This window comes from Corvus brachyrhynchos, unplaced genomic scaffold (assembly GCF_000691975.1).
Source record: "Corvus brachyrhynchos isolate BGI_N302 unplaced genomic scaffold, ASM69197v1 scaffold149, whole genome shotgun sequence".
NCBI classification, from domain to species: Eukaryota; Metazoa; Chordata; class Aves; order Passeriformes; family Corvidae; genus Corvus; species Corvus brachyrhynchos.
This window is the reverse complement of record NW_008240021.1, coordinates 630,886-642,509: the sequence shown is the minus strand read 5'-3', so window position 1 is coordinate 642,509 and position 11,624 is coordinate 630,886. Positions and strand designations below refer to the sequence as shown.

General features: G+C 47.0%; 2 protein-coding genes across 2 annotated transcripts in view; one reads left to right on the top strand and one right to left on the bottom strand.

The window, feature by feature from the left end:
* The window catches only part of IFNGR2 (interferon gamma receptor 2 (interferon gamma transducer 1)), a gene marked incomplete at its 5' end in the record, with an annotated part of 9,618 nt that extends 2,133 nt beyond the window's left edge, over positions 1-7,485 (top strand). Inside the window, 4 exons of the mRNA XM_017743348.1 lie at positions 739-887; positions 1,899-2,052; positions 2,780-2,934; positions 6,065-7,485. Coding sequence (XP_017598837.1) covers positions 739-887; positions 1,899-2,052; positions 2,780-2,934; positions 6,065-6,208 — 602 coding nt within the window. The remainder of the gene's footprint in view (positions 1-738; positions 888-1,898; positions 2,053-2,779; positions 2,935-6,064) is intronic.
* Positions 7,486-8,651: 1,166 nt separating this feature from the next.
* Positions 8,652-11,624, bottom strand: part of TMEM50B (transmembrane protein 50B) — a 5,158-nt gene continuing 2,185 nt past the window's right edge. The window contains exons 4-6 of the mRNA XM_008640683.2: positions 11,245-11,337; positions 10,752-10,809; positions 8,652-9,326 (exon numbers count right to left, since the gene is read on the bottom strand). Coding sequence (XP_008638905.1) covers positions 9,281-9,326; positions 10,752-10,809; positions 11,245-11,337 — 197 coding nt within the window. The 3' untranslated portion in view covers positions 8,652-9,280. The remainder of the gene's footprint in view (positions 9,327-10,751; positions 10,810-11,244; positions 11,338-11,624) is intronic.

Sequence of the window (11,624 nt, the reverse complement as noted above, 5' to 3'; positions counted from 1 at the left end):
CCGATTTAGGGATCAAACAGTGGGGATTTAGGGAGCATGTGTGGCAGGCTGATCAAAGGAAAAGAAAAGATAACAATTTTATGGCCAGTAACTGCAGATGAACTCAGACACTTCTGAGCATTAACTGTTGGTTAATATTGACTGAATTTCCAGGGAAAGATAAGCAAGTATTGCAAGCGCATTAAGGAGAAGGGGAAATGTTTTCCCTTTCTTGAGCAAAAGCTGTCGATGTTTGGGGTGTGTGCTGAGAGTGTCCAGGGCAGGGAAGGGAGCTGGGAAGGGGCTGGAGCCCCAGGAGCGGCTGAGGGAGCTGGGAAAGGGGCTCAGGCTGGAGCAAAGGAGGCTCAGGGGGGACCTTGTGGCTCTGTTTGAAGCACCTTCAGCCACATCAGTTGGTGCCTTCATCTCCACCAAGGGACAGGGCCTGGGGACTTTTCTCTATGTTCATCCCAGTCCTGCCAAAATTTCTTGCCTCTGCTGAGGAATTTCCCCATGGAAAGGGAGCTCAGGCCTTGGCAGGGGCTGCCCAGGGAGGTGTGGAGTGCCCATCCCTGGAGGTGTCCCAGGAAGGGCTGGAGGTGGCACTCAGTGCTCTGGGCTGGGGACAAGGTGGGCATCGGGCACAGCTGGGCCTGGCTGGGCTGGGAGGGCTTTTCCAGCCTCAGGGATCCCAGGATGGGTGGAGCTGGAGGCAGTTGTGCACTGCAGCGTTTCCCTGCCCTCTCTGGTTTTTTTCAGCCTCGCTGGGCCCCCCCAAGGCGAACAGTGTGAGTGTCAGCCCTGACTCGCTGTTCGTCAGCGTCAGCCCCCCGTTCACCCCTGAAACCGAGGACATTCTCCACTATCACGTGTCCTACTGGGAGAACACAACAAGTCCTACAGAAGAAGTAAGAATCCTCTCTGATGTGTTCTTTGTGCCTGGGGACTGAGGGATGTGAGTCAGTGCCTCTTGGCAGGACAGCAGCTGGGGGCAGAGAATCTGTGTTTTGGTCCAGTGAGCGTCATCATGGGGAGTTGTGGGAGAAGGGTTCATCTGGCCTTGGCACAAGCACTGCTGCTCTACCAAACTTAGAAACTTCTTTCCTCTGTATGGAAAGGGATTAAATCCCTCTGCAGATCCAGGGAGAGAAGTGGTGCCAAAGGTGACTTTTGATTTCAGAGTTTTTTCAGGCAATTTGGAAAACACTGTAATCTCTCTCCTCTTTTGCTGTGCTGGCAGCTGCAGGAGCAGCTGCTGGGGCGTGATAGGCCTGGTTCCAGGGCAGGGAGAGCAGGAGTTGTTAGGAACATGCTGGGATGAGGTGGTCCTGTTCATCCTGAGGCTCAGAGGTTTTGGGATCATCGTGTGCTCCTGCTGCTGCCTGGGGCCCTGAGGAACTATGCTTGGACAGGCCAGAGATGCAGGGGAGGTATTAAGTCAGACTTAAAAAAAAACGTAAAAAAAAAAAGAGGAAGAAGCTTCCAAATGACGTGAATCTGAAGTCAAACATTTCAAAAACAGAAGCAAAAAAATTTGTTTCTTTAAAACCCCCTTTTGCTTCAAAGTCCTTGGTAAATCGCCTCCACTTCCTTCCTGCCTGCCTTGTACCAACATGTGTTTTTCTCACACACAGCATACCCGTCAGCTGAGAGCCAGGAGAGGTGTCAAACTGGTTTCATTTTCCCCTCCCCTTCCCTGAGTTTTGCTCCCTGCCTGAGCTGCTGCAGAAGCTGCATCAAAACTCCCAGGAAAACTGAAATATTCCACAGCTTCTGTTATTTGGGAAAGCTGGTTGAGGAAAAATAAAATTTGAGCTTCTTGAATGAGCAACTTAAATGGGGGGAGGGATATTTGTGTTGAAAACTGGTCTGGTTTTTACAGTAACACCTTTTTGTGTGCGTGTGTGTCCGTTCAACAGAAGCTAAGTGAAAGCAAGACACTATTCCAGATTGGAAATCTAAAGGAATCAACACTTTATTGCTTCAGCATTCAAGTGCAGTTGGAGATCTACTCGGGTCACTTCTTGGAAGGACAGCAGAGTGCCCCAGAGTGTCACAGAACTGCCCTCAGTGGTATGGAATGGGAATGTTATTTTTGTACCAAGTGGGATGGGATAGGACACGAGTCCTGGATCAGCTGAGCTGGTCCCTTCCACACCCAGCCTGTCAGGAATGCTGAGAGCACCATGGGGAGTTCACACTTGGCATTAGTGGCAAAATAACCAGGAATTTTCAGCCAGGGATGGAGGGTCTGTGTGGTACTCGGCCCCTTCTCTTTTCCTTCATAATCCTGCTGTAAAACAGGATAAAGGAATTTGGGCCCTTCTGGAATCCAAGATGATCTGAGGGCTGGAGCCAGGCTGGGAGAGCTGGGGGTGCTCACCTGGAGCAGAGAAGGATCCAGACAGAGCTCAGAGCCCCTTGCAGGGCCTAAAGGGGCTCCAGGAGAGCTGCAGAGGGACTGGGGACAAGGCATGGAGGGCCAGGAGCCAGGGAATGGCTTCCCAGTGCCAGAGGGCAGGGCTGGATGGGAGATTGGGCAGGAATTGTTCCCTGGGAGGGTGGGCAGGCCCTGGCACAGGGTGCCCAGAGCAGCTGGGGCTGCCCCTGGATCCCTGGCAGTGCCCAAGGCCAGGCTGGACATTGGGGCTTGGAGCAGCCTGGGACAGTGGGAGGTGTCCCTGCCATGGCAGGGGTGGCACTGGGTGGGCTTTAAGGTCCCTTCCTGCCCAAACCAGTCCATGATTCCATAAATATGAACCTGCCATATGTGTTTGGATTTTTTTTCTTTCTTTTCCAGAGGCAACCCGAGCTGGAAAGATCATCCTCCTGTTTGTCATGGGGTTGGTCATTCTAAATCTGGTGGCAACTGGATTGCTGTTTCTGTGGAAACACCACCAAAAAATCAAACATTGGTCTCAGCCACCTCTGCAAATCCCATCACACTTCGAGGAGGTACGTGGGGACCTTGGGGTTTCTCCTGTAAAAGAGAAACTTGGGGGGAAACATCACCCAAAGGAGCTGTTGCTGAGCAGCAATGGAGATAAGCAAGTGATGTCTCAAAACTGTGGCTTTTCTGATTGTAATCTCCCCCTTCTTTCCTCTTTTGCTGAACTGAAGGGTCTTTCCTGTGCCGTGGGACACAAACCTGGCTGTGCTTTCCTGGAAAAACCTGAGCCTGACTGATCCTGTTGCTGTTCCTCTTTCTTTGCTCCTCTCAGGCCTCAAACTGGGCCTCAGTGGGAGCAAAGAGGTTTTGTGGAACAAGGACTGGAGCCAGGTCTGAGCAGGAATCAGATATGGAAAAGTAAACCTGGATTAGTTTTAATTAACAAGCCCTGATTATTGGTTTTGATGCCTCAGGCTGATCTCAGGGGGACATTCCTGGGCATTTCCTCTTTTGTTTCAGCTTTCAGGATTCAGATGAAAAACTCATCCCAGGGCATTTTCCTGCTGGTAGCTCAGACATTTCTGTGCTCAACCACGAGGTTTCAGTCCTGCTCTTCTTCCCCTTTCGGTCCTTACACAAGGAGCAGCCCTTAAGCAAAGCTTTGATTTCAAAGTTCTTATTCTGCAAAAGATTCTGGGTTTTTTAAAGCTTTTATTTGTGAGCAGCTCTTGGAGGTGGATTTATTTTGTCTCCCTCTGAGCACTGTGGGAGTCCTGTGGTTTTGGGAGTGGATTTCCAGCTTTTTGTAGCCATGGGGACGAATGAACCCAGAGTAAAGAATTTCCTGTCTTCGTGCTGCCTCAGCTGACATTTCACAGGGGTCACTTGTCAAGTGAAGTGTGTCTCATTTAGGGGAAAAATCCGTGTACATTGTGTTAAAATGGTAAAAAAATCCTTGTGCAGGGTATTGAAAGAATTTTTAAAAATCCTTGTACAGTGTATTAAAGTAGTAAAAAAAACCCCTCCCTGTAAGTATATTAAAATAGTAAAATATCCTTGTACAGTGTATTAAAGTAGTAAAAAAAACCTCTCCCTGTATGTTAAAATAGTAAAATATCCTTGTACAGGGTATTAAAATATTAGAAAAATCTTTGTACAGGGTATTAAAACAGTAAAAAAAAAATCCTTGTAGAGGGTATTAATATAGTAAAAAAAAAGTCCTTGTAGAGGCTATTAAAATATTAAAAAAATCCTTGTGCAGGGTATTAAAATAACAAATAAAAAATCCTTGTGCAGGGTATTAAAATAGTAAAAAAAATCCTTGTGCAGGGTATTGAAAGAGTAAAAAAAAATTGTACAGGGTATCAATAATAATAATAAAAATCCTTGTACAGGGTATTAAAACAATAAGAACCTCCTTGTACAGGGTATTAAAATAGTAAAAAAAAATGTGTAGGGTGTTAAAATAATTTTAAAATTCTTGTACAAGGTATTATTATAATAATTAAAAAATAAGTGTGCAGGGTATTAAAAGAATAAAAAAATCCTTGAAAGTGTATTAAAATAGTAAAATATCCTTGTACAGAGTATTAAAATAGTAAAAACTCTTACAGGGTATTAAAAATAATTTTAAAATCCTTGTACAGGGTATTAAAGTAATAAAAAACTCCTTGTACATGGTGTTGAAATAGTAAAAAAATACTCCTTCTACAGGGTATTAATATAGTAAAAAATTCTTGTATAGTGTGTTAAAATAGTAAAAATAATATCCATGTACAGGGTATTAAAATAGTAAAAAAAATCTGTGCAGGGTATTAAAATAATTAAAAAATAATTGTTCAGGGCATTAAAAGAGTTAAAAAATCTTTGTAAGTGTATTAAAATAATAGAAAAATCCTTGTACAGGTTGCTAGAATAATTTAAACTCTAATTGTACAGGGTACTAAAATAATCTTCAAAAAGTTGTGCCGGGTATTCAAGTAGTAAAACAATCCTTGTACAGGGCTTTAAAATGGTAAACAATTCCTTGTACTTTAAAAAAGAATTGTCCAGGGTATGAAAATAAATAATAAATACATTTTTTTTAAATGATTTGCAGGGTATTAAAGTGGTGCAGCATTTCATGTGCAGGACCTGCAAGCACTGGGCTCATCCTGGAGGCACAGGATGAGTCTGGACCATGAACGTGCAGCCCCAGTGCATCCCCTGCCCAGCAGCGAGCCTGGCCTGGGGCAGGGCTCTGCTCAGGGCCGGAGGGAAAGAAGGGAAGTGGCAGAATGGATCCAAAGTGGATTTCTGGAAGGGAGCAGCCAGGCCGGGGCCTCTGCTGGCAGCCCCCACTGGGGAATGCCCCGTCACCGAGGCAGCCTGGGGGAACTCCGGTGGCTGGGCAGGACAGCCCTGGGCTTCCCTCACCCCAGCAGGCTCTGAGCTCTCAGGCTCTGTTACAGGGAGCAGAAAGGCCAAGCTGAGGTTTGCTCGTGTCTGCAGTTGGCTGAAGTGGATCTGTTTGGGGTTTTGGAAGAATAATCCCGTGGCTCATTAGCCTTGCTGTGAGTGCAGAGAAAGTGGGGCCTTAATTGAAGTTCACCCTGATTTGTCTCACTTTTCTAAAGCTCCTTGCTTTGATTACTGTCTTTTATTTGATTTATTGCCCTTGGCAAGGTGCTGAGTTAATTTTGGAGGGAAGGGGAGCACAGGGGGTGTCGAGGGAAGCCGCAAGTGCCGGGGCAGAATGTCAGGGGGGATTGCTGGTGACAGAGGAAGCTGCAGCTGCCACGTGCCTGGCACTGATCGCACCAGGACCTTGGATCCCATTTGCTCCATCACTCGCTGGGTTCCTGCAGCTGGAGGATCTCCCAGCTTGGAGATCAGGGAGTGGTTTGTTCTTAAAGGAATTTCCTTGAACTGACATGGAAAGATTGGGCAAAATTTATTACAAAAAAAACTCCCAAACACCCAACCAGGAACTGCAGCTGCTTTAACTCACTTGAAGGCATGTTAGAATAACTTATTTCTTTTCCCCCCACAGAAATAATGCATTTTTAACCTTCTCCTTGATTAGTGCAGTTTCAAGGAAGCCCAGGATGGAATATCCAGGGAGCTCCTCCTGCTGTGGATTCTGGGCTGGAGCACCTTGTTGGCTCTGGAATTTCTAACAGGGACTTGATCTGGTGTTTTCTGGTTTTTTTCCAGTTCCTGAGGGACCCTGCCTTGGCTGGCTTGGAGGAGCTGCACAGTCCTGCTGAGGGTGAGCCCCAGGCTGTTGAGGTTGGAGAAGGAGGTGGCCCGGAGAGTGAGGGTCCACCACCCCACCCCCAGGGACAGGGAAGCCACTGAAGGACCAGCCCAGTGAGTGTCACCTGCTCCAGGACTATCCAGAAGCTGCTCCTGTGGTGTGGCTGCTGGCAGGACAATCCTGAATCCCCTGGGATGTGCTCCAGGGGCTTCTGCCGAGCTCCCCCTGCTCCTCACTCTGCCAAAGGCACTGGGAAGAGGGAACGTGGAAGGGAAAGGAAAGGAACACTAAACTGCCTGAAGACAGGTGGATAAAAGGGGTGAATTCCCACCCCAGGCTGGAAGTTTGGAGGAATAACAGCACTTTATTGATTAGGATAACCTGGGATTTTTCAGGGAGTGAAGAGTTGGAATGTGAATTCCACTTCTACTGGTTTTGTTTTTGTTGGCAACAATACTCCATTATACCCACCCCAGTCTGCTCTCCTGAATCATTTTAAGTGCAGGACAAACTAAAATTTGTGAGTACTCTCCTCAGGATGAACCTGTGCCAAGAACCGCTCCCAGAGAGGCCTGCTTGTCTCTGCCTCCTCCCACCCACCCTCCTGGAAGCATTAATCTGCTCCTGGAGCCAGGCCAGGGCCCTGCACACCACAAAGGACCTGTAATTAATTCTGCTCTGAGGTTTTACAGTGTGTATCAGTCACTGTCAGACACTAAAACTTCTTGTGGACCACCACCAGAAGAAAAGTTGCCTGAGAGTTCTGGTTTTAGTGCCTTAAAGTAGAAGAGCCCAAGTTAAACACATCAGCCCCTGTGGGGTCTGCAGAGTGTCCAATAAAGCATAAAGAACAAGTGAACCTCTTCTTCACTAAAAAGATGGGGTTGTTTGATTTTTTTTTTCTGGGTTTGATATGAATTGTTTAAAAAAACCAACACGGAATGGTTTTTTTCTTTGGAAGTGCCTGGTTGGGAGTGCCCTGGCAGAGCTGAGCTCTGTCTCAGCCTTTCCAGGAACCCCCAGGCCAGCAGCTGCCAACAGCTTCATCAGGTGCTTCCTTGTAGACTGGATCTAATCCCTTGGGATTAAACAAGCTGCTGACACAGGGAGCTTCAGGAAGCCTGACTCATGTGGGAACTGTCACGTCAGCACCAGCTCTGCTTTCATCACCCACACTCTGAGGCTGGGCTGTGAGCAAAGGGGGACCCACAGCTCACAGAAGGGACAACCTTATGCACACAGAGGACAGAAATAAGGTTAAAACACCTCCTGGAATATCTGTATGTATTCCTGAATAACCCCTACTCTGCACTCGTGTCAGGGCTTGTGTTGTTAAATACTTTTAAACAAACAATTAAAAAGCATTTACTGGGAGTAACTGCAGGGTTGTTGTCACTGAGCCCTCCCTGTCCCCTTGGCTTGTGCTGGAGCTGCCAGAGGCGTAAAAGTGCCCTCTGGCACTGGGAAGCCATTCCCTGGGTCCTGTCCCCCCATTCCTTGTCCCCAGTCCCTCTGCAGCTCTCCTGGAGCCCCTTTAGGCCCTGCAAGGAGAAGCTGGAGAAGCTCCCTGGAGCTTCTCCTCTCTAGGTGAGCACCCCCAGCTCTGCCAGCCTGGCTTGTGTGTTCAAGTTCCAAGTGCAGGTACAAGATCCTGGCACTGGGATTAGTTACAGGGATTAGTTACAGGCCACACTCCTTCCTGACTTTCCCAACAAACATTCCCCAGCTCCTGGGCAAGAAACCTGACAGGCCTGAAGCCAAACCTGGCTTTACTGCGTGGTGCAAGCCTTGTGCAAAGGTGAGTTCCTGTACAACTACCCTGTGAATTCACTGTTCTGAGCACCTAAGACCACTTTTATTGCAGCTCTCTGGAATTCCAGCCAGTGAGCAGCCCGTGGCTCCTGTGGGATGAGGCCACTCCAGCCAGGGCACAAGGGCAGCTCCAGACTTGGCCCCATCTCCTGCCCCTGGAGCAGTTCCCAGCAGGAGCAGGTGATGACAAACAGTTTCCAGTCAGCAGCACAGCATTTCCACTCAGCACTCCGAGACCCCTGAGGCAGCAGCTTTGAGATGGGGAAGTTGTAAAAGCCTTGGGACCTGGGGGAGAGTCAAATGCTGTGAAAACCACAGAGACCTCACAAGAAGGACTCAGCCACAGCAAATGGATCCACAGGAACACTCCAGGGATATGAAACAGCCTTGGCCTCACTTTCTGTTTCACTCCACTGAGATGAAATTGAATTTCAATAACTCATTAATGGAAAGAGCCATAAAATGTAAGAGATAAATACATTTTAACTGGGGCAATAGCAGCCCTAAAGCTGGCTATGAGTCACTCCTAGAATTTATTGAACCTTAAAATTATTACAAGGTAGGACTGTGAACAATAAATCCATCCATATCCCACTTCCTTTTAAGCAGAGAGGGAACAGGTCAGGAAAAGTCACTTACCAGCAAACAGCTTCCCCTGCAGCCAATGACACTTGCCTGAGCAGCAAGAAGTTGCTCTGACTCATTTATCCTTTACACCAAGTACAACTGGCATCAGTTTGTTGGAGTTTTTTATTCTAATATCAGGAAATACATTAAATACCAACTGGCATCTCTTACACTGAGCAGCATGAAATTAATTCCAAGGACTGTGGTGCCAGCAAATGTCCTTTGTGCCAGAGCCATCACAAGTCAGGGACACTTTGCTTTGCCATGCACAACCTGCTGAGTGTAGGGACTTGCTGAAAAACCCATAACCTTTTACCCAAAAAAAAAAAAAAAAAGCTACGTTTTATTTACCTGAACAATAATATAAAATTCTTAAAATCAGCTCTTATCCCAGCACGGCCCCTGGTCCAGGGATGGCCTCTGTCCTGTTTGCTCACTAATTGTTCACTGAAGCCTCGGACACAGGTGAAGGTTTGGAAGATGAAACTGATGGAAAGCCATGGATTTGAAGGAGAAAGCCTGGAGATTCCAGCAGGAAAGCCTGCCATTCCCTTTGAAATATACACAGTCCTATGTACATATTCACAAGTGTGTCCTGGGAAAAGAGGAGCTTCGGACAGAGCCTGGAATTGTCTCAGTTCCAACAGTTTGGGAAGCAAACCAAGAACAAAGGACTGTGAATTTATCTACATACAAGAACCACATGGCAACTATGGACCAGACCAGGAGTGAGCTCAGCCCCACAGCTCTTCTGTTCTCCCAAACTTGTAGATCAGAGTGCTAAGGGGGGGGGAGGGAAAAAAGAAATAAAAATCAGACCACACATGAAGTAACTTTAACAGTATCCTTAAATCTTATCCTGTGCAAATCAACAGCCCAGCCCCCAACTTTCAGTCAGGTCAGCATTTGGGTTCGGTGTTTGTATTTGGTTTCCTGTGCATGGCTGGAACTGTGGGAGCCAACTGAAGCTCAAATAAAAAATACCCAGTTTCACAGCCCTTCTGAAGGAAAAGCCTGGCATTTATCAAATTCAAGGAGTCCAGAGCAGCAGGTCTCACCCTAGCACCTGGGAATCAGCCCAACCTGACAGGATTGCTGGGATAAAACCTAAACAATTCCATTTTTATGAGCAAATCAGGAAGAATATTGAGCCTGTGGTAGAGAATCAGATCCAAATTACAAATTGATTTCCAAAATTCCACATGTTGTAGCTGCCCCTGGATCCCTGGCAGTGCCCAAGGCCAGGTTGGACAGGATTTGGACCCATCTGAGAGGGTGGAAGGTGTCCCTGCCCACGGGGGACTGGATGGGATTATGGCCCCTTCCAACCCAAACCTTCTGGGATTCAAAATCAAACTAAAAATTTCAGGCACAAAATCTGCCTTCAGCAGTTTCCCTTTTCAATCCCAGAGGAGACTTAGGAGCTGCTGTTTCCTGCAGGAACATCACCCCTTTCCCAGAGCCCATCAATCCAGGTCACTGCAAAGCATCTGGTGTGGGGCTGGAAGGAAAAGGATCAGCCAGTTGAAAGAAGAAAGGAGGTGAGATGAAACTTTCCAGTGACTGATCTTGGAGCTGACACTCTTGAACACTTTCTGTGTCTTTTATTAATAAAATCCATGGATTGCAAAATGCATTCCACAAGTAAGAAGAGTTATTACAGACACCAAATCCATTTCCCAGTGTTACAGGATAGATTTAACAATATTATTTGAAATAAATCCAGTGTGCTGCCACAAAACACAGCACCATGCTCTTAGGAAAAGGAATTACCACTCTATAGCTGAGAGCTCAGCCAGTGAAAGGAGATACAGGGAACATCAACTACCAGAGAACTGAGCCATTGGTGTGAAATACTCTGGAAAAGGGGAACTGAATCCCCCACCTGGCTCTGCTGGGATGGAAGCTGAGCGATGTAAGACAGAGGTGAATGGTTGCCATTAGCCAAAGACACTGGCAATACCTCATCCAGAAAACTCTGTACATCCCTGGCCATCCACATTCCAGAGCTGCACATCCGGGGGAGCAGAGAGCTGGACTGACAGGAGTGTGAGCGAGTGAGGAGCCTGGGCAGGGGCAAATCAAACCTTGTTTCTAAGCTCTGCAGCAAAGGGAGGAGAAGAGAGAGCTGCTTTTCCAGGAGTATCAATGTATGGAAGCAGGAAAGTCCCTTTGGAAGGAGGGGGATTCACCCAGGTAACTTACCTGAAAAATATCAATGCATTCTGGAAAAACACGGCTAATCCAGGGTACACGTTAGTGTCTGCAGAGGAGGAACAGAGGAAACACTCAGTTCTTTAGTTCTGGCAGCTGGATTTAATAGGATATTCCAGTTACTGGGAGCTGGATTTAACACACTATTCCAGTTACTGGGAGGTGGATTTAACAGGATATTCCAGTTACTGGGAGGTGGATTTGACACACTATTCCAGTTACTGGGAGGTGGATTTAAAAGGCTATTCCAGTTACTGGGAGGTGGATTTGACACACTATTCCAGTTAACTGGGATCTGGATTTAACAGGATATTCCAGTTACAGGGAAGTGGATTTAACACACTATTCCAGTTTCAATCCCAGACTAAAACCTGGATGGTGTGGCTCGGATTTTCCAGAGACCACAGGCTTCCATCCCTGTGGATTTCCTGCCAAAAGCTGGCAGGAAAAGTACTTTCCTTGAGGAGAAGATAACCCAACTTACTCTGTGTAACATAGGCTCCAAAGAGGATCCACATGGAAGCAATGAGGGATCCAAACATCAACATGAAGCCAATGAAGAGCCAGATCCGAGCCCCTGCAGGGAAGAGTGAAATGTGGATTATTATCCATAGGCACAGGCAATCCAGCTGCTCCTCTGGGAGCATGGAATACCTGATCTCACTAAAGGCACAAGTGGAAAGGGTTAAACCCTGGATCAAGGACAAAACAATCCGCTTGCTCAGTCATTGGGAAGGAAAAATATTCCTGTGCAAAGGTTCTCTGGAGCTGGCTCATGAATGACACACAAAAAAGAATCATAGGCCACTTCAAGTATCAGTACATCCCACCAAATTTACAAATCCCATGGACAAGGCTGCTGGG